The following is a 26,399-nucleotide window of genomic DNA, read 5'->3' as shown; positions in this document are numbered from 1 at the left end:
TCTCTCTGGGACCCTCCTGTCTGCGATGCCTCTGTCACTCTGCGACTCCCCTGTCTCTCACACCTCTGTCTCTCTGGGACCCTCCTGTCTGCGATGCCTCTGTCACTCTGCGACCCCCCTGTCTGTGATGCCTCTGTCACTCTGAGATCCTCCTGTCTGTGATTCCTCTGTCTGTCTGGGACCCTCCTGTCTGTGATGCCTCTGTCACTTTGGGACCCTCCTGTCTCTCATACCTCTGTCACTCTGGGACCCTCCTGTCTGTGATACCTCTGTCACTCTGGGACCCTCCTGTCTGCGATACCTCTGTCACTCTGGGACCCTTATGTCTGCGATACCTCTGTCACTCTGGGACCCTCCTATCTGCGATGCCTCTGTCACTCTGGGATCCTCCTGTCTGCGATACCTCTGTCACTCTGGGATCCTCCTGTCTGCGATACCTCTGTCACTCTGGGACCCTCCTGTCTGCGATACCTCTGTCACTCTGGGACCCTCCTGTCTGTGACACCTCTGTCACTCTGGGACCCTCCTGTCTGCGATACCTCTGTCACTCTGAGACCCTCCTGTCCGTGATGCGTCTGTCACTCTGGAACCCACCTGTCTCTCATACCTCTGTCACTCTGGGGCCCTCCTGTCTGTGATACCTCCGTCACTCTGGGATCCTCCCGTCTCTCATACCTCTGTCACTCTGGGATCCTCCTGTCTGCGATACCTCTGTCACTCTGGGATCCTCCTGTCTGCGATACCTCTGTCACTCTGGGACCCCCCCTGTCTCTCATACCTTTGTCACTCTGGGACTCTCCTGTCTGCGATACCTCTGTCACTCTGGGACCCTCCTGTCAGCGACACCTCTGTCACTCTGGGACCCCCCTGTCTCTCATACCTCTGTCACTCTGGGACCCTCCTGTCTGCGATACCTCTGTCACTCTGGGACTCTCCTGTCTGCGATACCTCTGTCACTCTGGGACCCCCCTGTCTCTCATACCTTTGTCACTCTGGGACTCTCCTGTCTGCGATACCTCTGTCACTCTGGGACCCTCCTTTCTGCGACACCTCTGTCACTCTGGGACCCTCCTGTCTGTGATACCTCTGTCAGTCTGGGACCCTACTGTCTGTGATACCTCTGTCACTCTGAGACCCTCCTGTCCGTGATGCGTTTGTCACTCTGGGACCCTCCTGTCTCTCGTACCTCTGTCACTCTGGGGCCCTCCTGTCTGTGATACCTCCGTCACTCTGGGACCCTCCTGTCTCTCATACCACTGTCACTCTGGGATCCTCCTGTCTGCGATACCTCTGTCACTCTGGGACCCTCCTGTCTGCGATACCTCTGTCACTCTGGGACCCTCCTGTCTGCGATACCTCCGTCACTCTGGGACCCTCCCGTCTCTCATACCTCTGTCACTCTGGGATCCTCCTGTCTGCGATACCTCTGTCACTCTGGGATCCTCCTGTCTGCGATACCTCTGTCACTCTGGGACCCTCCTGTCTGCGATACCTCTGTCACTCTGGGACCCTCCTGTCTGTGACACCTCTGTCACTCTGGGACCCTCCTGTCTGCTATACCTCTGTCACTCTGAGACCCTCCTGTCCGTGATGCGTCTGTCACTCTGGAACCCTCCTGTCTCTCATACTCTGTCACTCTGGGATCCTCCTGTCTGCGATACCTCTGTCACTCTGGGATCCTCCTGTCTGCGATACCTCTGTCACTCTGGGACCCTCCTGTCTGTGACACCTCTGTCACTCTGGGACCCTCCTGTCTGCGATACCTCTGTCACTCTGGGACTCTCCTGTCTGTGATACCTCTGTCACTCTGGGACCCTCCTGTCTCTGATACCTCTGTCACTCTGGGACCCCCCTGTCTCTCATACCTTTGTCACTCTGGGACTCTCCTGTCTGCGATACCTCTGTCAGTCTGGGACCCTCCTGTCTCTCACACCTCTGTCTCTCTGGGACCCTCCTGTCTGCGATGCCTCTGTCACTCTGCGACTCCCCTGTCTCTCACACCTCTGTCTCTCTGGGACCCTCCTGTCTGCGATGCCTCTGTCACTCTGCGACCCCCCTGTCTGTGATGCCTCTGTCACTCTGGGACCCTCCTGTCTGCGATACCTCTGTCACTCTGCGACCCCCCTGTCTGTGATACCTCTGTCACTCTGGGACTCACCTGTCTGTGATGCATGTGTCTGTCTGGTACCCTCCTGTCTGTGACCCCCCTGTCTGTGATGCCTCTATCACTTTGGGACTGTCCTGTCTGCGATACCTCTGTCACTTTGGGACCCTCCTGTCTCTCATAACGCTGTCACTCTGGGACCCTCCTGTCTGCGATACCTCTGTCACTCTGGGACCCTCCTGTCTGCGATACCTCTGTCACTCTGGGACCCTCCTGTCTGCGATACCTCTGTCACTCTGGGACCCTCCTGTCTGTGACACCTCTGTCACTCTGGGACCCTCCTGTCTGCGATACCTCTGTCACTCTGAGACCCTCCTGTCCGTGATGCGTCTGTCACTCTGGAACCCTCCTGTCTCTCATACTCTGTCACTCTGGGATCCTCCTGTCTGCGATACCTCTGTCACTCTGGGATCCTCCTGTCTGCGATACCTCTGTCACTCTGGGACCCTCCTGTCTGTGACACCTCTGTCACTCTGGGACCCTCCTGTCTGCGATACCTCTGTCACTCTGGGACTCTCCTGTCTGTGATACCTCTGTCACTCTGGGACTCTCCTGTCTGTGATACCTCTGTCAATCTGGGACTCTCTTGTCTGTGATACCTCTGTCTCTCTGGGACCCTCCTGTCTGTGATGCCTCTGTCACTCTGGGACCCTCCTGTCTCTGATACCTCTGTCACTCTGGGACCCCCCTGTCTCTCATACCTTTGTCACTCTGGGACTCTCCTGTCTGCGATACCTCTGTCAGTCTGGGACCCTCCTGTCTCTCACACCTCTGTCTCTCTGGGACCCTCCTGTCTGCGATGCCTCTGTCACTCTGCGACTCCCCTGTCTCTCACACCTCTGTCTCTCTGGGACCCTCCTGTCTGCGATGCCTCTGTCACTCTGCGACCCCCCTGTCTGTGATGCCTCTGTCACTCTGAGATCCTCCTGTCTGTGATTCCTCTGTCTGTCTGGGACCCTCCTGTCTGTGATGCCTCTGTCACTTTGGGACCCTCCTGTCTCTCATACCTCTGTCACTCTGGGACCCTCCTGTCTGCGATTCCTCTGTCACTCTGGGACCCTCCTGTCTGCGATACCTCTGTCACTCTGGGACCCTTATGTCTGCGATACCTCTGTCACTCTGGGACCCTCCTATCTGCGATGCCTCTGTCACTCTGGGACCCTCCTGTCTGCGATACCTCTGTCACTCTGGGACACTCCTGTCTGCGATGCCTCTGTCACTCTGGGACCCTCCTGTCTGCGATACCTCTGTCACTCTGGGACCCTCCTGTCTGCGATACCTCTGTCACTCTGCGACCCCCCTGTCTGTGATACCTCTGTCACTCTGCGACTCACCTGTCTGTGATGCCTCTGTCTGTCTGGTACCCTCCTGTCTGTGACCCTCCTGTCTGTGATGCCTCTATCACTTTGGGACTGTCCTGTCTGCGATACCTCTGTCACTTTGGGACCCTCCTGTCTCTCATAACGCTGTCACTCTGGGACCCTCCTGTCTGCGATACCTCTGTCACTCTGGGACCCTCCTGTCTGCGATACCTCTGTCACTCTGGGACCCTCCTGTCTGCGATACCTCTGTCACTCTGGGACCCTCCTGTCTCTCATAACGCTGTCGCTCTGGGACCCTCCTGTCTGCGATACCTCTGTCACTCTGGGACCCTCCTGTCTGCGATACCTCTGTCACTCTGGGACCCTCCTCTCTCCCATATCTCTGTCACTCTGGGACCCTCCTGTCTGTGATACCTCTGTCACTCTGGGGCCCTCCTGCGGTGATACCTCTGTCACTCTGGGACCCTCCTGTCTGCGATACCTCTGTCACTCTGGGACTTTCCTGTCTGTGATGCCTCTGTCACTCTGGGACCCTCCTGTCTGTGACACCTCTGTCACTCTGAGACCCTCCTGTCCATGATGCGTCTGTCACTCTGGGACCCTCCTGTCTCTCATAGCTCTGTCACTCTGGGGCCCTCCTGTCTGCGATACCTCTGTCACTCTGTGGCTCTCCTGTCTGCGATACCTCTGTCACTCTGGGACCCCCCCTGTCTCTCATACCTTTGTCACTCTGGGACTCTCCTGTCTGCGATACCTCTGTCACTCTGGGACCCTCCTGTCTGCGACACCTCTGTCACTCTGGGACCCCCCTGTCTCTCATACCTCTGTCACTCTGGGACCCTCCTGTCTGCGATACCTCTGTCACTCTGGGACTCTCCTGTCTGCGATACCTCTGTCACTCTGGGACCCCCCTGTCTCTCATACCTTTGTCACTCTGGGACTCTCCTGTCTGCGATACCTCTGTCACTCTGGGACCCTCCTTTCTGCGACACCTCTGTCACTCTGGGACCCTCCTGTCTGTGATACCTCTGTCAGTCTGGGACCCTACTGTCTGTGATACCTCTGTCACTCTGAGACCCTCCTGTCCGTGATGCGTCTGTCACTCTGGGACCCTCCTGTCTCTCGTACCTCTGTCACTCTGGGGCCCTCCTGTCTGTGATACCTCCGTCACTCTGGGACCCTCCTGTCTCTCATACCACTGTCACTCTGGGATCCTCCTGTCTGCGATACCTCTGTCACTCTGGGACCCTCCTGTCTGCGATACCTCTGTCACTCTGGGACCCTCCTGTCTGCGATACCTCCGTCACTCTGGGACCCTCCCGTCTCTCATACCTCTGTCACTCTGGGATCCTCCTGTCTGCGATACCTCTGTCACTCTGGGATCCTCCTGTCTGCGATACCTCTGTCACTCAGGGACCCTCCTGTCTGCGATACCTCTGTCACTCTGGGACCCTCCTGTCTGTGACACCTCTGTCACTCTGGGACCCTCCTGTCTGCGATACCTCTGTCACTCTGAGACCCTCCTGTCCGTGATGCGTCTGTCACTCTGGAACCCTCCTGTCTCTCATACCTCTGTCACTCTGGGGCCCTCCTGTCTGTGATACCTCCGTCACTCTGGGATCCTCCCGTCTCTCATACCTCTGTCACTCTGGGATCCTCCTGTCTGCGATACCTCTGTCACTCTGGGATCCTCCTGTCTGCGATACCTCTGTCACTCTGGGACCCTCCTGTCTGTGACACCTCTGTCACTCTGGGACCCTCCTGTCTGCGATACCTCTGTCACTCTGGGACTCTCCTGTCTGTGATACCTCTGTCACTCTGGGACTCTCCTGTCTGTGATACCTCTGTCACTCTGGGACTCTCTTGTCTGTGATACCTCTGTCTCTCTGGGACCCTCCTGTCTGTGATGCCTCTGTCACTCTGGGACCCTCCTGTCTCTGATACCTCTGTCACTCTGGGACCCCCCTGTCTCTCATACCTTTGTCACTCTGGGACTCTCCTGTCTGCGATACCTCTGTCAGTCTGGGACCCTCCTGTCTCTCACACCTCTGTCTCTCTGGGACCCTCCTGTCTGCGATGCCTCTGTCACTCTGCGACTCCCCTGTCTCTCACACCTCTGTCTCTCTGGGACCCTCCTGTCTGCGATGCCTCTGTCACTCTGCGACCCCCCTGTCTGTGATGCCTCTGTCACTCTGAGATCCTCCTGTCTGTGATTCCTCTGTCTGTCTGGGACCCTCCTGTCTGTGATGCCTCTGTCACTTTGGGACCCTCCTGTCTCTCATACCTCTGTCACTCTGGGACCCTCCTGTCTGCGATTCCTCTGTCACACTGGGACCCTCCTGTCTGCGATACCTCTGTCACTCTGGGACCCTTATGTCTGCGATACCTCTGTCACTCTGGGACCCTCCTATCTGCGATGCCTCTGTCACTCTGGGATCCTCCTGTCTGCGATACCTCTGTCACTCTGGGATCCTCCTGTCTGCGATACCTCTGTCACTCTGGGATCCTCCTGTCTGCGATACCTCTGTCACTCTGGGACCCTCCTGTCTGCGATACCTCTGTCACTCTGGGACCCTCCTGTCTGTGACACCTCTGTCACTCTGGGACCCTCCTGTCTGCGATACCTCTGTCACTCTGAGACCCTCCTGTCCGTGATGCGTCTGTCACTCTGGAACCCTCCTGTCTCTCATACCTCTGTCACTCTGGGGCCCTCCTGTCTGTGATACCTCCGTCACTCTGGGATCCTCCCGTCTCTCATACCTCTGTCACTCTGGGATCCTCCTGTCTGCGATACCTCTGTCACTCTGGGATCCTCCTGTCTGCGATACCTCTGTCACTCTGGGACCCTCCTGTCTGCGATACCTCTGTCACTCTGGGACTCTCCTGTCTGCGATACCTCTGTCACTCTGGGACTCTCCTGTCTGTGATACCTCTGTCACTCTGGGACTCTCTTGTCTGTGATACCTCTGTCTCTCTGGGACCCTCCTGTCTGTGATGCCTCTGTCACTCTGGGACCCTCCTGTCTCTGATACCTCTGTCACTCTGGGACCCCCCTGTCTCTCATACCTTTGTCACTCTGGGACTCTCCTGTCTGCGATACCTCTGTCAGTCTGGGACCCTCCTGTCTCTCACACCTCTGTCTCTCTGGGACCCTCCTGTCTGCGATGCCTCTGTCACTCTGCGACTCCCCTGTCTCTCACACCTCTGTCTCTCTGGGACCCTCCTGTCTGCGATGCCTCTGTCACTCTGCGACCCCCCTGTCTGTGATGCCTCTGTCACTCTGAGATCCTCCTGTCTGTGATTCCTCTGTCTGTCTGGGACCCTCCTGTCTGTGATGCCTCTGTCACTTTGGGACCCTCCTGTCTCTCATACCTCTGTCACTCTGGGACCCTCCTGTCTGCGATTCCTCTGTCACTCTGGGACCCTCCTGTCTGCGATACCTCTGTCACTCTGGGACCCTTATGTCTGCGATACCTCTGTCACTCTGGGACCCTCCTATCTGCGATGCCTCTGTCACTCTGGGACCCTCCTGTCTGCGATACCTCTGTCACTCTGGGACACTCCTGTCTGCGATGCCTCTGTCACTCTGGGACCCTCCTGTCTGCGATACCTCTGTCACTCTGGGACCCTCCTGTCTGCGATACCTCTGTCACTCTGCGACCCCCCTGTCTGTGATACCTCTGTCACTCTGGGACTCACCTGTCTGTGATGCCTCTGTCTGTCTGGTACCCTCCTGTCTGTGACCCTCCTGTCTGTGATGCCTCTATCACTTTGGGACTGTCCTGTCTGCGATACCTCTGTCACTTTGGGACCCTCCTGTTTCTCATAACGCTGTCACTCTGGGACCCTCCTGTCTGCGATACCTCTGTCACTCTGGGACCCTCCTGTCTGCGATACCTCTGTCACTCTGGGACCCTCCTGTCTGCGATACCTCTGTCACTCTGGGACCCTCCTGTCTCTCATAACGCTGTCACTCTGGGACCCTCCTGTCTGCGATACCTCTGTCACTCTGGGACCCTCCTGTCTGCGATACCTCTGTCACTCTGGGACCCTCCTCTCTCCCATATCTCTGTCACTCTGGGACCCTCCTGTCTGTGATACCTCTGTCACTCTGGGGCCCTCCTGCGGTGATACCTCTGTCACTCTGGGACCCTCCTGTCTGCGATACCTCTGTCACTCTGGGACTTTCCTGTCTGTGATGCCTCTGTCACTCTGGGACCCTCCTGTCTGCGATACCTCTGTCACTCTGGGACCCTCCTGTCTGCGATACCTCTGTCACTCTGGGACCCTCCTCTCTCCCATATCTCTGTCACTCTGGGACCCTCCTGTCTGTGATACCTCTGTCACTCTGGGACCCTCCTGTCGGCTATACCTCTGTCACTCTGGGACCCTCCTGTCTGCGATACCTCTGTCACTCTGGGACCCTCCTGTCTGTGTTGCCTCTGTCGCTCTGGGACCCTCCTGTCTGTGTTGCCTCTGTCACTCTGGGACCTTCCGGTCTGTGATGCCTCTGTCACTCTGGGACCTTCCTGCGGTGATACCTCTGTCACTCTGGGACCCTCCTGTCTGCGATACCTCTGTCACTCTGGGACTTTCCTGTCTGTGATGCCTCTGTCACTCTGGGACCCTCCTGTCTGCGATACCTCTGTCACTCTTGGACCCTACTGTCTGTGATACCTCTGTCACTTCTGGACCCTCCTCTGGGACCCTCCTGTCTGTGATGTCTCCGTCCTCCCTGACCAATCTATATTGATTCAATGAATTGATTTCAGGGTCTTCATCAGACTTTTCTTCCATGATCCATGTTGTCTACCCCTGTGATCCACATGGCATGAATTGTCTCTCTAACTGCAGATGAAAACTGATGTCAGTCTCCTTAGACCAGAGAAGGTCAAGGAGGGAATGAATTGAGCTGTCAAAATTATGAGTGGCTTTGGTTAAGTAATCGGGAAGACCTGTTTCTACTGGCAGGAGGATCAGTAACTAGAGGACACAGGTTGAAGATAATTGACCAAAGAACCAATCTGCTGCCATCTGGAATGTGCTGCCTGAAAGGGAGGTGGAACAGATTCAAAAGCAATTATCAAAAGGGAGTTGGATAAATACTGAAGAGGGGAAATGTGCAAGACTGTGGGGAAAAAAGCTTGGAAGTGGAGCTAATCAGATAGTCTTTCAAAGAGCTAGCACAGACATTATGGGCCAAATGGCCTCCTGTGCTGTGTGATTGTATGAACTCACTTCTAACCCTGGCCGCACTGCTTTGCTTCCTCACCAGAAACCCAACTATTGTTGTTTGTTTTCTTCTGCTCTGGTAGCGCAGTGGTTAGCACTGTTGCTTCACAGCTCCAGGGTCCCAGGTTCAATTCCCAGCTTGGGTTACTGTCTGTGCGGAGTCTGCACGTTCTCCCCGTGTATGTGTGGATTTCCTCCCGGTGCTCCGGTTTCCTCCCACAAGTCCCGAAAGACGTGCTGTTAGGTGAATTGGACATTCTGAATTCTCCCTCCCTGTACCCGAACAGGCGCTGCAATGTGGCGACTAGGGGATTTTCACAGTAACTTCAATGCAATGTCAATGTAAGCCTACTTGTGACACAAATAAAGATTATTATTATTACTTGCTAGTGCTGGTTTTAAATCTATTTCTGTTAACTTTCGCCTCCTTCTTCCCTGCATCCCTGCTCAGTGCCCTGTCCCTCGATTGACATCTGTAAGCTGCTCTGTTACTTCAGGAACATAATTCAAATGTAAATTACCATCTGAAGTTCAAATTGAGAGGAGAATGAAACTTCTGCTGTCTGTGAACTCAGGCCATGAGAGTTATGGAGGTAGATCGAAACATAGAAAAAAGTAGGGGGAGGCCATTCGCCCTTCAAGGCTGCTCCCCCATTCATTATGATCATGGCCGACCTTCCAACTCAATAGCTTCATCCTGTTTTTTGATCCCCTTCACCCGAAGTGCTCCATCTAACTGCTTCTTGAAGCCATACATTTTTTTGGACTCAACTACTTCCTGTGGTAACGGGTTTCACAGGCTCACCACTCTCTGGGTGAAGAAATTTCTCCACATCTCTAAATGGTCAATCCAGTATCCTCAGACTGTGACCCCTGGACACACCCACCATCAGGAACATCCTTCCTGATCAAGCCTGTCCAGTCCTGTTAGAATTTAATAGGTTTTTATGAGATCCTCCCCTCATTCTTCGAACTCCAGCAAATACAATCTTAACCGTTTCAATCTTTGCTCATACGTAAATCCTGTCATCCCAGGAATCAGTCTGATAAACCTTTGCTGCACTCCCTCTATAGCTGGATCATCCTTCCTCAGATAAGGAGACTAAAACTGTGCGCAATATTCCAGGTGTGGCCTCACCAAAGCCCTATAGAATTGCAGTTTGACATACATACATAGAACAATACAGCACAGTACAGGCCCTTCGGCCCACGATGTTGTGCCGACCATTTATCCTAATCTAAGATCAACCAAACCTACACCCCTTCAATTTACTGCTGTCCATGTGCCTGTCCAAGAGTCGCTTAATGGCTAATGACTCTTGTCATAATATACACCAGTATATTACAACTTATGTAAGGCTGAGGAAACAAGGTTCAGACAGGGCGTTGGAGGGATACAAGATAGCCAGGAGGGAACTGAAGAAAGGGATTAGGAGAGCTAAGAGAGGGCATGAACAATCTTTGGCGGGTAGGATCAAGGAAAACCCCAAGGCCTTTTACAAAAATATGAGAAATATGATAATGACTAGAGCGAGGGTAGGTCCGATCAAGGACAGTAGCAGGAGATTGTGTATTGAGTCTGAAGAGATGGGAGAGGTGTTGAACGAGTACTTTTCTTCTGTATTTACAAATGAGAGGGGCCATATTGTTGGAGAGGACAGTGTGAAACAGACTGGTAAGCTCGAGGAAATACTTGTTAGGAAGGAAGATGTGTTGGGCATTTTGAAAAACTTGAGGATAGACAAGTCCCCCGGGCATGACGGGATATATCCAAGGATTCTATGGGAAGCAAGAGATGAAATTGCAGAGCCGTTGGCAATGATCTTTTCGTCCTCGCTGTTAACAGGGGTGGTACCAGGGGATTGGAGAGTGGCGAATGTCGTGCCCCTGTTCATAAAAGGGAATAGGGATAACCCTGGGAATTACAGGCCAGTTAGTCTTACTTCGGTGGTAGGCAAAGTAATGGAAAGGGTACTGAAGGATAGGATTTCTGAGCATCTGGAAAGACACTGCTTGATTAGGGATAGTCAGCACGGATTTGTGAGGGGTAGGTCTTGCCTTACAAGTCTTATTGAATTCTTTGAGGAGGTGACCAAGCATGTGGATGAAGGTAAAGCAGTGGATGTAGTGTACATGGATTTTAGTAAGACATTTGATGAGGTTCCCCATGGTAGGCTTCTGCAGAAAGTAAGGAGGCATGGGATAGTGGGAAATTTGGCCAGTTGGATAACGAACTGGCTAACCGATAGAAGTCAGAGAGTGGTGGTGGATGGCAAATATTCAGCCTGGATCCCAGTTACCAGTGGCGTACCGCAGGGATCAGTCCTGGGTCCTCTGCTGTTTGTGATTTTCATGAATGACTTGGATGAGGGAGTTGAAGGGTGGGTCAGTAAATTTTCAGACGATACGAAGGTTGGTGGAGTTGTGGATAGTGAGGAGGGCTGTTGTCGGCTGCAAAGAGACATAGATAGGATGCAGAGCTGGGCTGAGAAGTGGCAGATGGAGTTTAACCCTGAAAAGTGTGAGGTTGTCCATTTTGGAAGGACAAATATGAATGCGGAATACAGGGTTAACGGTAGAGTTCTTGGAGGAGCAGAGAGATCTTGGGGTCTATGTTCATACATCTTTGAAAGTTGCCACTCAAGTGGATAGAGCTGTGAAGAAGGCCTATGGTGTGCTAGCGTTCATTAACAGAGGGATTGAATTTAAGAGCCGTGAGATGATGATGCAGCTGTACAAAACTTTGGTAAGGCCACATTTAGAGTACTGTGTACAGTTCTGGTTTTAGGAAGGATGTGGAAGCTTTGGAAAAGGTGCAAAGGAGATTTACCAGGATGTTGCCTGGAATGGAGAGTAGGTCTTACGAGGAAAGGTTGAGGGTGCTAGGCCTTTTCTCATTAGAACGGAGAAGGATGAGGGGCGACTTGATAGAGGTTTATAAGATGATCAGGGGAATAGATAGAGTAGACAGAGACCTTTTTCCCCGGGTGGAACAAACCATTACAAGGGGACATAAATTTAAGGTGAATGGTGGATGATATAGGGGGGATGTCAGAGGTAGGTTCTTTACCCAGAGAGTAGTGGGGGCATGGAATGCACTGCTTGTGGAAGTAGTTGAGTCAGAAACATTAGGGACCTTCAAGCAGCTATTGGATAGGTACATGGATTACGGTAAAATGATATAGTGTAGATTTATTTGTTCTTAAGGGCAGCACGGTAGCATTGTGGATAGCACAATTGCTTCACAGCTCCAGGGTCCCAGGTTCGATTCCGGCTTGGGTCACTGTCTGTGCGGAGTCTGCACGTCCTCCCCGTGTCTGCGTGGGTTTCCTCCGGGTGCTCTGGTTTCCTCCCACAGTCCAAAGATGTGCAGGTTAGGTGGATTGGCCATCATAAATTGCCCTTAGTGTCCAAAATTGCCCTTAGTGTTGGGTGGAGGTGTTGACTTTGGGTAGGGTGCTCTTTCCAAGAGCCGGTGCAGACTCAATGGGCCGAATGGCCTCCTTCTGCACTGTAAATTCAATGATAATCTATGATTAATCTAGGACAAAGGTTCGGCACAACATCGTGGGCCGAAGGGCCTGTTCTGTGCTGTATTTTTCTATGTTCTATGTTCTATATCATGGTGCAGATACACACACACTGATGGACACACAGCGGGACCAATCAACACACATAACACCGCAGCCAATCACCAGTTAGAGCACACTCACTATAAAGACAGAGGGCATCGGTTTTCCCACTGATTCGGGATGCAGCCTCTCAGAAGGACAGAGCTTACAGCACAGATCTTCACCATGTGCTGAGTGCATAGACTGGTTAGGACAGGCATAGGTCTTTAGTTTAATCTAACATCGTGTTAACCCACAGTGAAAGTATATTCAACAGTTTCTAACTTAAGAAAATAGTATTGTACTATTTTAAGTGTTGGTGGCCTGTATGTGTTCCACGGATCCAGAGCACCCAACACATCATGATACCAGGAGTTGAGTGATATTAGAACTACTTAGACCTACCTGCAAGTGATCTGCCTTCCACCAGCATACAGCCATCCTGCAAAATGGACAGCGTCCGCCTGCCGCCGCCGCTCCGCATCACCGGTAACCTAGGGGCCAACTGGAAGATATTCAAACAACGCTTCCAGCTCGACCTTGAAGCCACAGACCGGCAAGATGCCTCAGACACCAGGAAGATCGCTCACTTCCTATCCATGGCCGGGGAACATGCCATCCACATTTTCAATTCTCTCACCTTTGCTGATGATGAAGATAAATCAAAATTCAAGACGGTCCTCCTCACGTTTGACACTCACTGCAATATGGAGGTGAATGAAAGTTTTGAGCGCTGTGTATTCCAACAGCGTTTGCAGGGTAAGGATGAACCTTTCCAGTCCTTTCTCACCCACCTCCGCATCCTTGTACAGTCCTGTAATTACGGGCCCAGATCGTTTTCGGTGTTCAGTCGGACCCCCTACGCCAGCAGCTCCTCAAGGCAAAGCAGCTCACCCTAGCGACCGCCATCGAGACCTGCGTGCTACACGAACACGCCACTAGTCGGTATTCCCACATCCAAGCGGCTGAAACGGCACGGCAAGGTCCCCACAAGGCAGAACGGGTCCAAGCAATCGAGCAACTCCAGTGCCTCAGCCTGGATGAGGGCCGCCATTTCACACGCTTTTCGCGGACTCCCGCGCTTGTGCGCACCGAACGAGGGGACGGAGACGTTGACGAACGTACTGCGCAGGCGTGCATCACGTACCACGTATGACCGCACCGCGCATGCGTGGTGGCGCAGCGAATGTACTGACGCTACAACGTGCGGCAACTGTGGCTCCGCCCACTTAAAGCGGCAATGCCCTGCCAAATCCCGACGATGCCTGAAGCGAATGACTAGGGAAAGAGTAGGACCAGTCAAGGACAGGGATGGGAAATTGTGTGTGGAGTCTGAAGAGATAGGCAAGATACTAAATGAATATTTTTCGTCAGTATTCACTCAGGAAAAAGATAATGTTGTGGAGGAGAATGCTGAGCCCCAGGCTAATAGAATAGATGGCATTGAGGTACGTAGGGAAGAGGTGTTGGCAATTCTGGACAGGCTGAAAATAGATAAGTCCCCGGGACCTGATGGGATTTATCCTAGGATTCTCTGGGAGGCCAGGGAAGAGATTGCTGGACCTTTGGCTTTGATTTTTATGTCATCATTGGCTACAGGAATAGTGCCAGAGGACTGGAGGACAGCAAATGTGGTCCCTTTGTTCAAAAAGGGGAGCAGAGACAACCCCGGCAACTATAGACCGGTGAGCCTCACGTCTGTAGTGGGTAAAGTCTTGGAGGGGATTATAAGAGACAAGATTTATAATCATCTAGATAGGAATAATATGATCAGGGATAGTCAGCATGGCTTTGTGAAGGGTAGGTCATGCCTCACAAACCTTATTGAGTTCTTTGAGAAGGTGACTGAACAGGTAGACGAGGGTAGAGCAGTTGATGTGGTGTATATGGATTTCAGCAAAGCGTTTGATAAGGTTCCCCACGGTAGGCTATTGCAAAAAATACGGAGGCTGGGGATTGAGGGTGATTTAGAGATGTGGATCAGAAATTGGCTAGCTGAAAGAAGACAGAGGGTGGTGGTTGATGGGAAATGTTCAGAATGGAGTACAGTCACAAGTGGAGTACCACAAGGATCTGTTCTGGGGCCGTTGCTGTTTGTCATTTTTATCAATGACCTAGAGGAAGGCGCAGAAGGGTGGGTGAGTAAATTTGCAGACGATACTAAAGTCGGTGGTGTTGTCGATAGTGTGGAAGGATGTAGCAGGTTACAGAGGGATATAGATAAGCTGCAGAGCTGGGCTGAGAGGTGGCAAATGGAGTTTAATGTAGAGAAGTGTGAGGTGATTCACTTTGGAAGGAATAACAGGAATGCGGAATATTTGGCTAATGGTAAAGTTCTTGGAAGTGTGGATGAGCAGAGGGATCTAGGTGTCCATGTACATAGATCCCTGAAAGTTGCCACCCAGGTTGATAGGGTTGTGAAGAAGGCCTATGGAGTGTTGGCCTTTATTGGTAGAGGGATTGAGTTCCGGAGTCAGGAGGTCATGTTGCAGCTGTACAGAACTCTGGTACGGCCGCATTTGGAGTATTGCGTACAGTTCTGGTCACCGCATTATAGGAAGGACGTGGAGGCTTTGGAGCGGGTGCAGAGGAGATTTACCAGGATGTTGCCTGGTATGGAGGGAAAATCTTATGAGGAAAGGCTGATGGACTTGAGGTTGTTTTCGTTGGAGAGAAGAAGGTTAAGAGGAGACTTAATAGAGGCATACAAAATGATCAGGGGGTTGGATAGGGTGGACAGTGAGAGCCTTCTCCCGCGGATGGATATGGCTGGCACGAGGGGACATAACTTTAAACTGAGGGGTAATAGATATAGGACAGACGTCAGAGGTAGGTTCTTTACGCAAAGAGTAGTGAGGCCGTGGAATGACCTACCTGCTACAGTCGTGAACTCGCCAACATTGAGGGCATTTAAAAGTTTATTGGATAAACATATGGATGATAATGGCATAGTGTAGGTTAGATGGCTTTTGTTTCGGTGCAACATCGTGGGCCGAAGGGCCTGTACTGCGCTGTATTGTTCTATGTTCTATGTCCTAGATGTGGCAAACTTGGCGACTATGCTGCTTTTTGCAGGTCAGCTCAGCCTGCCAACTCGTATCACTCCAGGCAGCCTCGCAGGAATGTCCGGGCCATTCAACCCACGGTCACCGAATCCGATGCGCACCTACTACCCGATATTGAGACCGAGGACCCGAAGGCACCTTTCCGAGTTGGTATTGTTACAATAAACAGGGTGTTCCCGAAGCAAAGAATCTCGCCTCGATTGGTATACAGCATCGATCCAGACGATGAGTGGTGTGCCACCCTGACGGTCAACCGGTCCCAAATACGATTCCGCCTGGACACTGGTGCCTCCGCCAATCTCATTGCGCAGTCTGACCTCCAAAGCCTTCGTGTCAAACCAGCTATCCTCCTATCAGCCTGCCAGCTATTAGATTATAATGACCATGCCATTGCTTCCAGCTGCTCGTGCCAACTTGAAGTGACGCACAGGTCACGCAAAGCCATCCTTCCCTTTGAAATCGTGGTCTCCTCGAAAGCCTCCCTGCTTGGCGCGCAGGCAAGAAAGCAGTTGAACCTAGTTCAGAGAGTTCACTCTCTCTCTCCTGCTGACGCATCTGCCTTTCAGGACACCGACTTCAGGGCACAGCTCGACGCCATTATCAACCAGTACCACGACGTCTTCGAATGCATGGGCATGCTCTCGTATAGCTACAAGATTTTATTAAAACCGAATGCCACGCCTTTGGTGCACGCACCTCGCACGGCCCCAGCACTCCTTAAGGACCGCCTCAAGCAGCAGCTGCAGGACCTCCAGAACCAAGGAGTGATTTCCAAAGTCACGGAACCAGTTCCGTGTCAGTTCCATGGTACGTGTAAAAAAGCCTTCCGGCGAATTGAGAATTTGCATTGATCCCAAGGATCTAAATCGCAATATAATCAGGGAGCATTTTCCAATTCCCAAGCGTGAAGAGCTCACATGTGAGATGGCTCGCGCCAAGCTCTTCACCATACTCAACGCCTCAAAAGGATTCTGGCAAATCCAGCTCGATAAATCCAGCAGGAAACTTTGCACATTTATTACCCCCTTTGGCAGATATTGTTACAACAGGATGCCGTTTGGGATCATATCTTCATCAGAAGTGTTCCATAGGATTATGGAACAAATGATGGAAGGCATTGAAGGTGTTCGTGTCTATGTCGATGACATAATCATTTGCAGGAGCGTGTTTGTCGCCTCCAGCGCGTATTCAGACGTATACATGAGAATGGCCTCCGCCTCAACAGGGCCAAATGCTCTTTTGGTCAGACGGAACTCAAGTTCCTCGGAGACCACGTCTCCCAATTGGGAGTGCAGCCGGATGCGGACAAGGTAGCTGCCATCACAGCTATGAAAACACCAGAGGACAAAAAGGCGGTCCTCCGATTTCTGGGCATGGTCAATTTTTTAGGGAAATGTATCCCTAACCTCGCCTCTCATACCACGGCTCTCAGGAACCTGGTCAGGAAGACAACAGATTTCCAATGGCTCCCTGCCCACGAGCGCGAATGGAGAGAACTCAAAACAAAACTGACCACGGCCCTGGTCTTAGCTTTCTTTAATCCAGCAAAGGAGACCAAAATTTAGACCGATGCCAGTCAATTCGGCATTGGGGCAGTGCTCCTTCAACGTGATGAGGCCTCATCATGGGCCCCCGTTGCATATGCGTCACGTGCGATGACCCCCACGGTGCAGTGCTACGTGCAGATAGAAAAGGAGTGCCTGGGCCTTCTGACCGGTGTGGGTAAGTTTCACGATTATTTCTACTGACTTCCTCAATTCACCGTTGAGACCGACCATCGCCCGCTGGTCAATATAATACAGAAAGACTTGAGCGACGTGACGCCTCGCCTCCAGCATATTCTTCTCAAGCTCTGGCGATATGACTTCCAGCTGGTATACACCCCAGGGAAAGACCTCATCATTGTTGACGCTCTCTCCAGGGCAGTCAACACTCCATGTGACCCAGCGGGATTTGTCTGCCAGGTTGAAATGAAAATGAAATGAAATGGGTTGTCGCCCATGTGGCATTCCCGGCCTCCAATCTATCTGCCACGGATGAACGCCTCGTCCAAATTCGCCGCGAGACGGCGGCTGACCCCTTGCTACAGCGTGTCATGCGCCACCTAACGGACGGGTGGCTCAAGGGCCAATGCCCTCAGTTCTATAATGTCAGAGATGATCTGGCGGTAGTAGACGGGGCTCTTCGAAAACTGGACCGCATTGTCATCCCGCATAGCATGCGTGCCAGCTTGTCCTGGAACAACTACACGATGGCCACCTTGGCGTGGAAAAGTGCCTCCGACGGGCCCGAGAGGCAGTGTACTGGCCCGGCATTAATGAGGACATAGCCAACACAGTGCTCAACTGCCCCACTTTTCAGCGCTTCCAGCTGGCCCAACCATGTGAGACCCTGCAACCCCATGAGTTAGTCACGTCACCATGGACCAAGGTGGGCATCAACCGGTTCCACGCGCTGGGTAGAGACTATGTCCAGATCGTAGACTACTTTTTGAATTACCCGGAGGTGATATGGTTGCACGACATCACCTCGTCTGCAGTCATTCGTGCATGTAAAGAAACCTTTGCTCGACATGGCATCCCGCTCACGATTATGTCGTACAATGGCCTCTGCTTCAACAGCCAGGAGTGGCCCAACGTTGCCAGGCGGTACAATTTTGCCCATGTGACATCCAGTCCCCTGTACCCCCAACCCAACGGCAAAGCGGAGAAGGGAGTACGGCTTCTATGCAAGGCTGCCGATGCTGGGTCCAATTTCTACCTTGCGTGTTGGCCTATCGCTCCGCTCAACTGGCCTGTCGCCAGCCTAGTTACTCATGGGTCGTACCCTGAAAACGACGGTGCCGTCCATCCATGTCCCAGACCTCGACCACGTTCCGGTCGTTCGCCGGATGCAGCTGTCTCGTGCACAGCACAAGGCGGCTCATGACTCCCGTGCAGCTGATCTCCCTGCTCTGGCTCCAGGTGACAACGTCCGCATCCATCTTCCGGATGGTGGCTGGTCTGCAACCGCCGTTGTCCTTCGGCAGGTGGTCCCCCTTTCGTTCCTGGTTCGTCTACCGGATGGCTCTATTCTGTGCCGCAATCGACGCGCCCTTCATCTCGTTCCACACTCGCCACGTGATCCTCCACTGTCGCCTCACCCTCCTGCTGACCCTGTCACGGACTATGCAGAGCTCCCGTTCACTCTGCACCTCCCTGACTCTGCCGCAGTCCAGCCCGCTCCTAAACCGGCGGCTCTCTACCCACCCTTGAGGCGGTCAACCAGAATTCGTCGCCCACCTCAGAGACTTAATTTATGAACTTTGCGGACTTATAGACTCCCTGAATTGTTTTGTTGCTTTGTTTCATCGTTTCCCTGGTTTGTATGTAGTGTTGCTCTCGTTATTCTTGTTGCATACTGCTTCTCTGCACCAGGCACCTTCCCATGTAAATAGCTTAGTTCTCATGTACGTAGTCCTGTAAATATATCTTCGCACCCCACACGTAGTTAGGAACATTCTCACCATACATTATTTATTGCCACACACATACATTCTTTTAGAAAAGGGGGGATGTCATAATATACACCAGTATATCATGGTGCAGACACACACACACTGATGGACACACAGTGGGACTAATCAACACACACAACACCGCAGCCAATCACCAGTTAGAGCACACTCACTATAAAGTCAGGGGGCATCCGAGTTCCCGCTCATTCGGGATGCAGCCTCTTAGAAGGACAGAGCTTACAGTTTACAGCACAGATCTTCACCATGTGCTGAGTGCATAGACTGGTTAGGACAGGCATAGGTCTTTAGTTTAATCTAACATCGTGTTAACCCACAGTGAAAGTATGTTCAACAGTTTCTAACTTAATAAAATAGTGTTGCACTATTTTAAGTGTTGGTGGCCTGTATGTGTTCCATGGATCCAGAGCACCCAACACATCAACTCTGACTCCACCACCTCTGGTGACAGTGCATCCTGCTCCTGTACTTCAATCCTCTTGCAATGAAGGCCAACAAATCATTTGCCTTCTTTATCGCCTGCTGCACCTGCATGTTTACATTCAGCGACTGGTCTAAGCAAACCGTCTCCAGACTTACAACCGCAGCTCACCATTCTTCATTTGCTATATGATAGGAGGAATCCTCACTAACAGTTCAATTCTCTTGATACAGGTGTGCATTCCGTTGCTGCTTGAGGATAAAGTGAACCTGGTGGAGGCCTATGTAGCTGACAATCCCGGGTTACAGCTTTGTTTGCTGCAGTTGCTGGATTCGTGGTGCCATCCAGCGGTCAACACTGGCGACATCCAAAGGTATGACCAGCTCAAGGGACAACACTGAGAGATGCTTAATACTTTGTCCGCTTGACCTGCTGTGACACTAAGTCATGCAGATGTCACTGCTAGTCTATGCTGTGCCATCTGATCTCAGATCAAGTGGCACAAGGAAATCTTGGTTGGGTTTATTGCCCCTGGACTGCAAATGCAAAAATCAGCCATGGTCTTTCGTCATTAATACTGTCCAGTGACCTCTGCTGCAGACTGCGCAAGCATGGAAGTCAGGACTTGACAATGACAATTCCAGTAGTTTCTTCACTCTCACTGTGTAGAGTCAGCCTTGAAAATAACCAGTGGGTCAAGGTACTGGTGGGTTCCAGATGGCCTATAAACGTAATCCAACAAATAAAATCCCTCTTGTCATGGGAATGTCCCTTTAAGAAAGGTTTTTTGGCTTATCACATGGCTTCAGTGATATCATTTTGTGGGTGGAGCTGGGCTGTGGCTGTGAGTTTTTTTAGTTTCATTTTCAGTTTGACTGCTGTGGACTCGGAGAGAAAGAAGTATTTTTTTCCTGTCTTTCTATGTTTTCATTTTCAAGAGTTGTTCCAGTAAAAAAAAACATTGGTTATAGCGACACCTGCTTTGGTAACTTAAAAGATGTAGTTTGCTTTCCGGAAGGGTTTAAACCTGCTGGTGAGACAGGGTCAGAATCTCTGGGAAAGCCGGTCTTAGTCAAGTGAGAATGCAGAGTGCTTGAAAAGGGTTTTTTGGTTTATTGGATTTTGTTTATGAATTGGAACAGTTAAGGGGGAATTCGTTAAGTGTTATACATAGATTAATGTAGCTGCGGGGTGTCTTTATTTTTGTAATTGATAACAATTCTTGCTGTATGTTAATATATATATATATATGTTAACTAAGTTCTTAGAATACTGCTTGTTTTGATTAAAGTGTCCAGGAAACCTGATGAATGACACCTGAAGGGAAGGCTCTTGTGCTCATCCTAGCCAAATTCAACATAAAGGTTGTAGGTCAGGTTGACTTTATAATATACTTTGGAGTTTCTGAGCCCTGGCCCATAACACTCTGTAAATAGCATTGTGCATCTTCCTTCCAAAGTATCCCTTTAGTACCAATACAGTCATCGGCATCATTTGATCACTTTTTAAAATCAAACCTTTGCCTTTTCATTGAAGAAGCAGAGCTGGAGAAACCTGGTCACCAAGGGAAAGGGTGCAGAGGTCAGGGCCAAGATAACAAGTCGGGTTTAACTGAAATTGACCTTGCGATTGCCATTCCAAACCGGCCTTGGCAGGTTTCATGCCAAAGTGGGGGTTGGAAGCGGGTTGCCGTTCAGTCTGGGATTTTCTCCTCACCTGGCCTGTGTGCGGATAGGTTTTTGGAGAGCAATGTGATGGAGGGTGTGTCTCTTTGTGTCCCTGCATCAAGCAGCACTCACACTCACTCACAGTCACACACACTCACACTCTCTCACACACTCGCTCAGTCACTCTCACTCACTCACTCTCACACTCACTCACTCACTCACTCTCACTCAGTCACACACTCACACTCACTCACTTTCACACATTCCCCCACACACTTTCACTCACACTCTCATTCACTCTCACTCAGTCACTCACTCTTGCACTCGTGCTCACACTCACTCTCACACACTCCCACATTCACACACTCATACTCACTCACACTCATTCACACTCACTCTCATACTCACTCTGTCTCACTCTCACTCACTCACTCACATCCTCACTCACTTTCACACACTCAGCTTACTCACACTCGCTCATTCTTGCACTCACTCTCACTCACAGACTCACCCAGACTCACTCGCATTCTCACTCGCATTCTTTCACTCACTGACTCTCACACACTCGCTCTCACACTCAGCTCTCTCACACTCTCACTCGCTCTCACACTTACCTCTCTAACTCTCACACTCACTCACACTCTTGCACTAATTCTCACTCACTCACTCAGACTCTCTCACTCACTCTTATATTCATTCTCACTCACCCAGACTCTCTGTCACTCAGACTCTCTCACACTCACTCACTCTCACTTGCACTCGCACTCACTCTCACTCACTTTCATTTACTCTGACATTCATTCTCACTCAGATTCTCTCACACTCACTCACTCGCACTCATCCGCCCTCACTCGCACACACTTGCACACTCTCACTCGCACTCGCTTGCACTCACTCGCACACTCTCACATTCTCTCACACTCTCTCGCACCTCCTCACACTCACACCCACTCACTCTCACACTCATCTCCGTCACTCACCCTCACTCACTCACACTCAGTCACTCACACACTGACTGACACTCACTCAATCACAGTCACTCACTCACACACTCTCTGTCACTTTCACTCTCACATTCACTCTTTTGCACTCATGCACTCACTTGTCCACATTTACGCACTCGTACTCATGTTCATTCACTTTCTCTCACATGCTCACTCACTCGCACACACATATATGCTTGCTCACTTCCACATGTTCGCTCTCACACACTTGTTCAATCACTCGCTCACTCACTCATTATCTGTCACTCACTTGCACTTTCCAACACTATGCTCACACATTTTCACACTCAAACTCACGCACTCATGCATTCTCTCACAATCAAACTTCCTCTCAATTACACACTCACTCATTCTCTCTTCCTCATGCATTTACATCATCATTATTAGTGTCACAAGTAGGCTTACATTAACACAGCAATGAAGTTACTGTGAAAATCCCCACAACCGCAACACTCGGGGATTTTCCCATGTTCGGGTACAAGGAGGGAGAATTCAGAATGTCCAGCTCACCTAACAGCATGTTTTTCGGAACTTTCACTCACTCACACATTCACTTACTCTTAACTCATTCACTGTCACACTGACGAGCACATACACACACTCTCTCTCTCTCTCTCCCGCCACCCTCTCCCGGCCCCCTCTCCCGCCTCCTCTCCCGCCCCCTCTCCCGCCCCCCCTCCCGCCCCCTCTCCCGTCCCCCTCTCCCGCCCCCCCCCTCTCCCGCCCCCCCCTCTCCCGCCCCCCCCCCTCTCCTGCCCCCCCCTCTCCCGCCCCCCCCCTCTCCCGCCCCCTCTCTCCCGCCCCCCCTCTCCCGCCCCCCCGACTCCCACTCACTCCCTCACACGGTCACACACACGCTTACTCACTCAGTCACACATATGTCCACTCTCTCTCACACCCACTCAAACACCCACTCACTCCCTCAAAATGGCGCTCACTCACACATTCTCACTCACTCGCTCACACACACACACACACACACACACACACACACATGCTCACACTCTCCCACATGCTTACTCTCACACATGCCCACTCATGCACACACCCGCTCACAGACATGCCCATTCACTCACTTATTTTCTTATACACTCTTACTCACTCTCACTCTCACTCTCAAACCCACTCTCTCACACTCAAACTCTCATGCATTCACTCCCACTCCACACAGACAGTGATCTAAACCTCGAATTGAACCCGGATCCCTGGCACTGTGAGGAAGCAGTGCTACCCACTGTACCACCCACCCACTCACTCTCACACCACACTCAGTCACTTTCACCCACATTCATTCTTACTCATTCATTTATTCACTCGCTCCTCCATTCTCTCTCTGCCTCTCTTTGGTTCTGTGTCATTCTCTGTCTCTCTCTCATTCTCTCTCTGTTGCTCTTTAGTTCTGTCTCTGCCTATTGCTGTTTGTCTCTGTCACTTCCATGCTGTCTATCTTTCTGTCCCATGGTCCTCTTTGTCTCTTTGGTCCTGTGTCCCATTGTCACTCTGGTTCTAGCCTCGAGCCCCACTCGTGTAAGAGCTGGGATGGCAGCTGTTCTCTGGTGTGATATCTTGTAAACTGCATTCAACATCAGTGGAGTTTTGGAAATATTTATTCAAAATAAAGTGTGAAGATGGCTTTCATTCAAACCATTTTCCTGTGTGTGACTGGGATTGAGATTTTTACTGTCACAGCTCTTAACCCTAGTGAAAGTCTGTGTCTGTACGATTCCAAATGAGATGCAAAGTGCATTCACGCAGAGGATCTGCTGGCTGGTGATCAGAGAGCAGCACAGCCTTTCCTGAAGCCTGTGTGTATGACAGCCCAGGATAAAGAATCTCTTTGATCTCATCTGATGCTTCAGACAAAAGAATTGGGTCAGTGCTGCACAATTAACTGATTTGCACGGAGTTTATTTATACAGATTTGCACTGAATTTCAAAGGGAAACTGATTGGAAAAACACAGCCTGGAAAAAGCACCGAGATTGAGTGGAAGCAGCTGCTTTTATGTTGTGTTGTGGTGGACTGATGGCTGCCTGTTCCCAACCAGGCCACACCAACTCCAAATTAAAGCTGGCATGTGGTTAAAGCCAACGGTTGGGAAGAGGATGATGTTGAGAGTCCACTTGCCAACAGCACCATGTCAGCGATGGTCAGTGCAGCTTCAGCTAAATGGGAATGAGCCTTTTGGCCCATCGAGTCTGCATCGACCGTCTGAAAGAGCACGCCACCAAAGTCCCACTCCACCACCGTATCTCAACAACTTCTTAACCTAACCCACACATGTTTAGACACTATGGAGCAATTTTTTAAAAAATTGTTTTTTTTTTTAAACGCACTTTATTCAAACTTGTATCAAAGTAGGTTACAGCAAATAAACACCCCGGGAAACAGTCTTCCCAACAATCAACTGTACAGTTTGTACATATTTTTCTCCTTTTTCACCCACCCCCCTGCGACGAACAGCTCCTCAAATACAGTCACAAACATCCCCCACCTTTTCTCAAACTCCCCTGCTGAGCCCCTTAACTCATACTTTATCTTCTCTAACCGCAGGAAGTGATACAGGTCACCCAACCATGCTGCTACCCCCGGTGGCGATGCCGACCGCCACTCCAGCAGAATTCTTTGCCGTGTCATCAGAGAGGCGAAGGACAAGACATCGGCCTTCCTCCTCTCCATGAGCTCCGGCTTCTCTGAAACCCCAAATATCGCCACCAAAGGGTCCGGGCCCACTCTCCTCCACTATCCTGGGTAAGAACGCGAACACTCCCGCCCAGAGTCTTCCCAATTTTTCACAACATCAAAACATGTGCGCATGATTCGCTGGCCCCCGCCCACACCTCTCTCACTCATCTGCTACCCCTGAAAGAACCCACTCATTCTCGCCCGAGTCATATGCACCCTGTGCACCACCTTAAACTGTATCAGGCTATTCCTTGCACAAGAGGAGGTCCCGTTTACCCTTCGCAGTGCCTCACTCCATACTCCCCAATTGATCTCCATTCCCAACTCCACTTCCCATTTCTCCTTGATCTTCACCACCCGCTCGCCTCCCTGCTCCCCCAGCCACTTATATATATCCTCAATTCTTCCCTCCCCTTCCACATCCGGAAGCAGCAGTCGCTCCAGCAGGGTGTATCCCGGCAATCTAGGGAACCTCTTCCAGACCTTTCGTGCAAAGTCCCTAACCTGTTGATATCTGAACTCACTGCCCCTCAGCAGCTCTACCCTCTCCCTTAGCTCCTCCAGACTAGCGAACCCGTGCTCCAAATACAAATCCCTCACCTTGACCAGCCCCACTTCCCTCCACATCATGTATACATTATTCATCCCCCCCCCGGCTCAACCCATGATTCTCGCACAGCGGCGTTAGCACCAACATCCCTTCCACCCTAAAATATCTCCTCAGCTGATTCCAAATCTTCACCATGGACTGCACCACTGGGCTCCCTGAATACTTACTCATGGCAGGTTGATGGAAAAAGTGAAGTCGTATAGTGTTCAGGGTGTACTAGCTAGATGGATAAAGAACTGGCTGGGCAACAGGAGACAGAGAGTAGTGGTGGAAGGGAGTCTCTCAAAATGGAGAAAGGTGACTAGTGGTGTTCCACAGGGATCCGTGCTCGGACCACTGTTGTTTGTGATATACATAAATGATCTGGACGAAGGTATAGGTGGTCTGATTAGCAAGTTTGCAGATGATACTAAGATTGGTGGAGTTGCAGATAGCGAGGAGGACTGTCAAAGAATACAGAAAAATATAAATAGATTGGAGAGTTGGGCAGAGAAATGGCAGATGGAGTTCAATCCAAGCAAATGCGAGTTGATGCATTTTGGAAGATCTAATTCAAGAGCAGACTATACGGTCAATGGAAGATTCCTGGGGAAAATTGATGTACAGCGAGATCTGGGAGTTCAGGTCCATTGTACCCTCAAGGTGGCAACGCAGGTCGATAGAGTGGTCAAGAAGGCATACAGCATGCTTGCCTTCATCAGACGGGGTTTTGAGTACAAGAGTCGGCAGGTCATGTTACAGTTGTATAGGACTTTGGTTAGGCCACATTTGGAATACTGCGTGCAGTTCTGGTCGCCACATTACCAGAAGGATGTGGATGCTTTAGAGAGGGTGCAGAGGAGGTTCACCAGGATGTTGCCTGGTATGGAGGGTGCTAGCTATAAGAAAGGTTGAGTAGATTAGGATTGTTTTCATTGGAGAGACAGAGGTTGAGGGGGGACCTGATTGAGGTCTACAAAATTGAGAGTTATCGAACACAAATTTAATGCTGAGTAACATCAGGAGACATTAGACCAAATGGGCAAATACTTGGTCTAAGATTTAACCGATGGTGTAGAGGAGATTAGAGAAACAGAGGTTTTGGGAGAGTATTTCTAGAACTTTA

At 51.1% G+C, this 26,399-nt stretch overlaps 1 protein-coding gene across 7 annotated transcripts in view; it reads left to right on the top strand.

The window, feature by feature from the left end:
* Positions 1 to 26,399, top strand: part of exd3 (exonuclease 3'-5' domain containing 3) — a 1,321,659-nt gene that overhangs the window by 502,479 nt on the left and 792,781 nt on the right. For all 7 annotated transcript variants that reach the window (XM_072488031.1, XM_072488030.1, XM_072488028.1 and 4 more), the window contains one exon: positions 19,563 to 19,702. In XM_072488031.1, coding sequence (XP_072344132.1) covers positions 19,563 to 19,702 — 140 coding nt within the window. The remainder of the gene's footprint in view (positions 1 to 19,562; positions 19,703 to 26,399) is intronic.

This window comes from Scyliorhinus torazame, chromosome 22 (genome assembly GCF_047496885.1).
Source record: "Scyliorhinus torazame isolate Kashiwa2021f chromosome 22, sScyTor2.1, whole genome shotgun sequence".
NCBI classification, from domain to species: domain Eukaryota; kingdom Metazoa; phylum Chordata; class Chondrichthyes; order Carcharhiniformes; family Scyliorhinidae; genus Scyliorhinus; species Scyliorhinus torazame.
The sequence above is the reverse complement of the archived record's forward strand: the minus strand, read 5'-3'. Positions and strand labels throughout refer to the sequence as shown.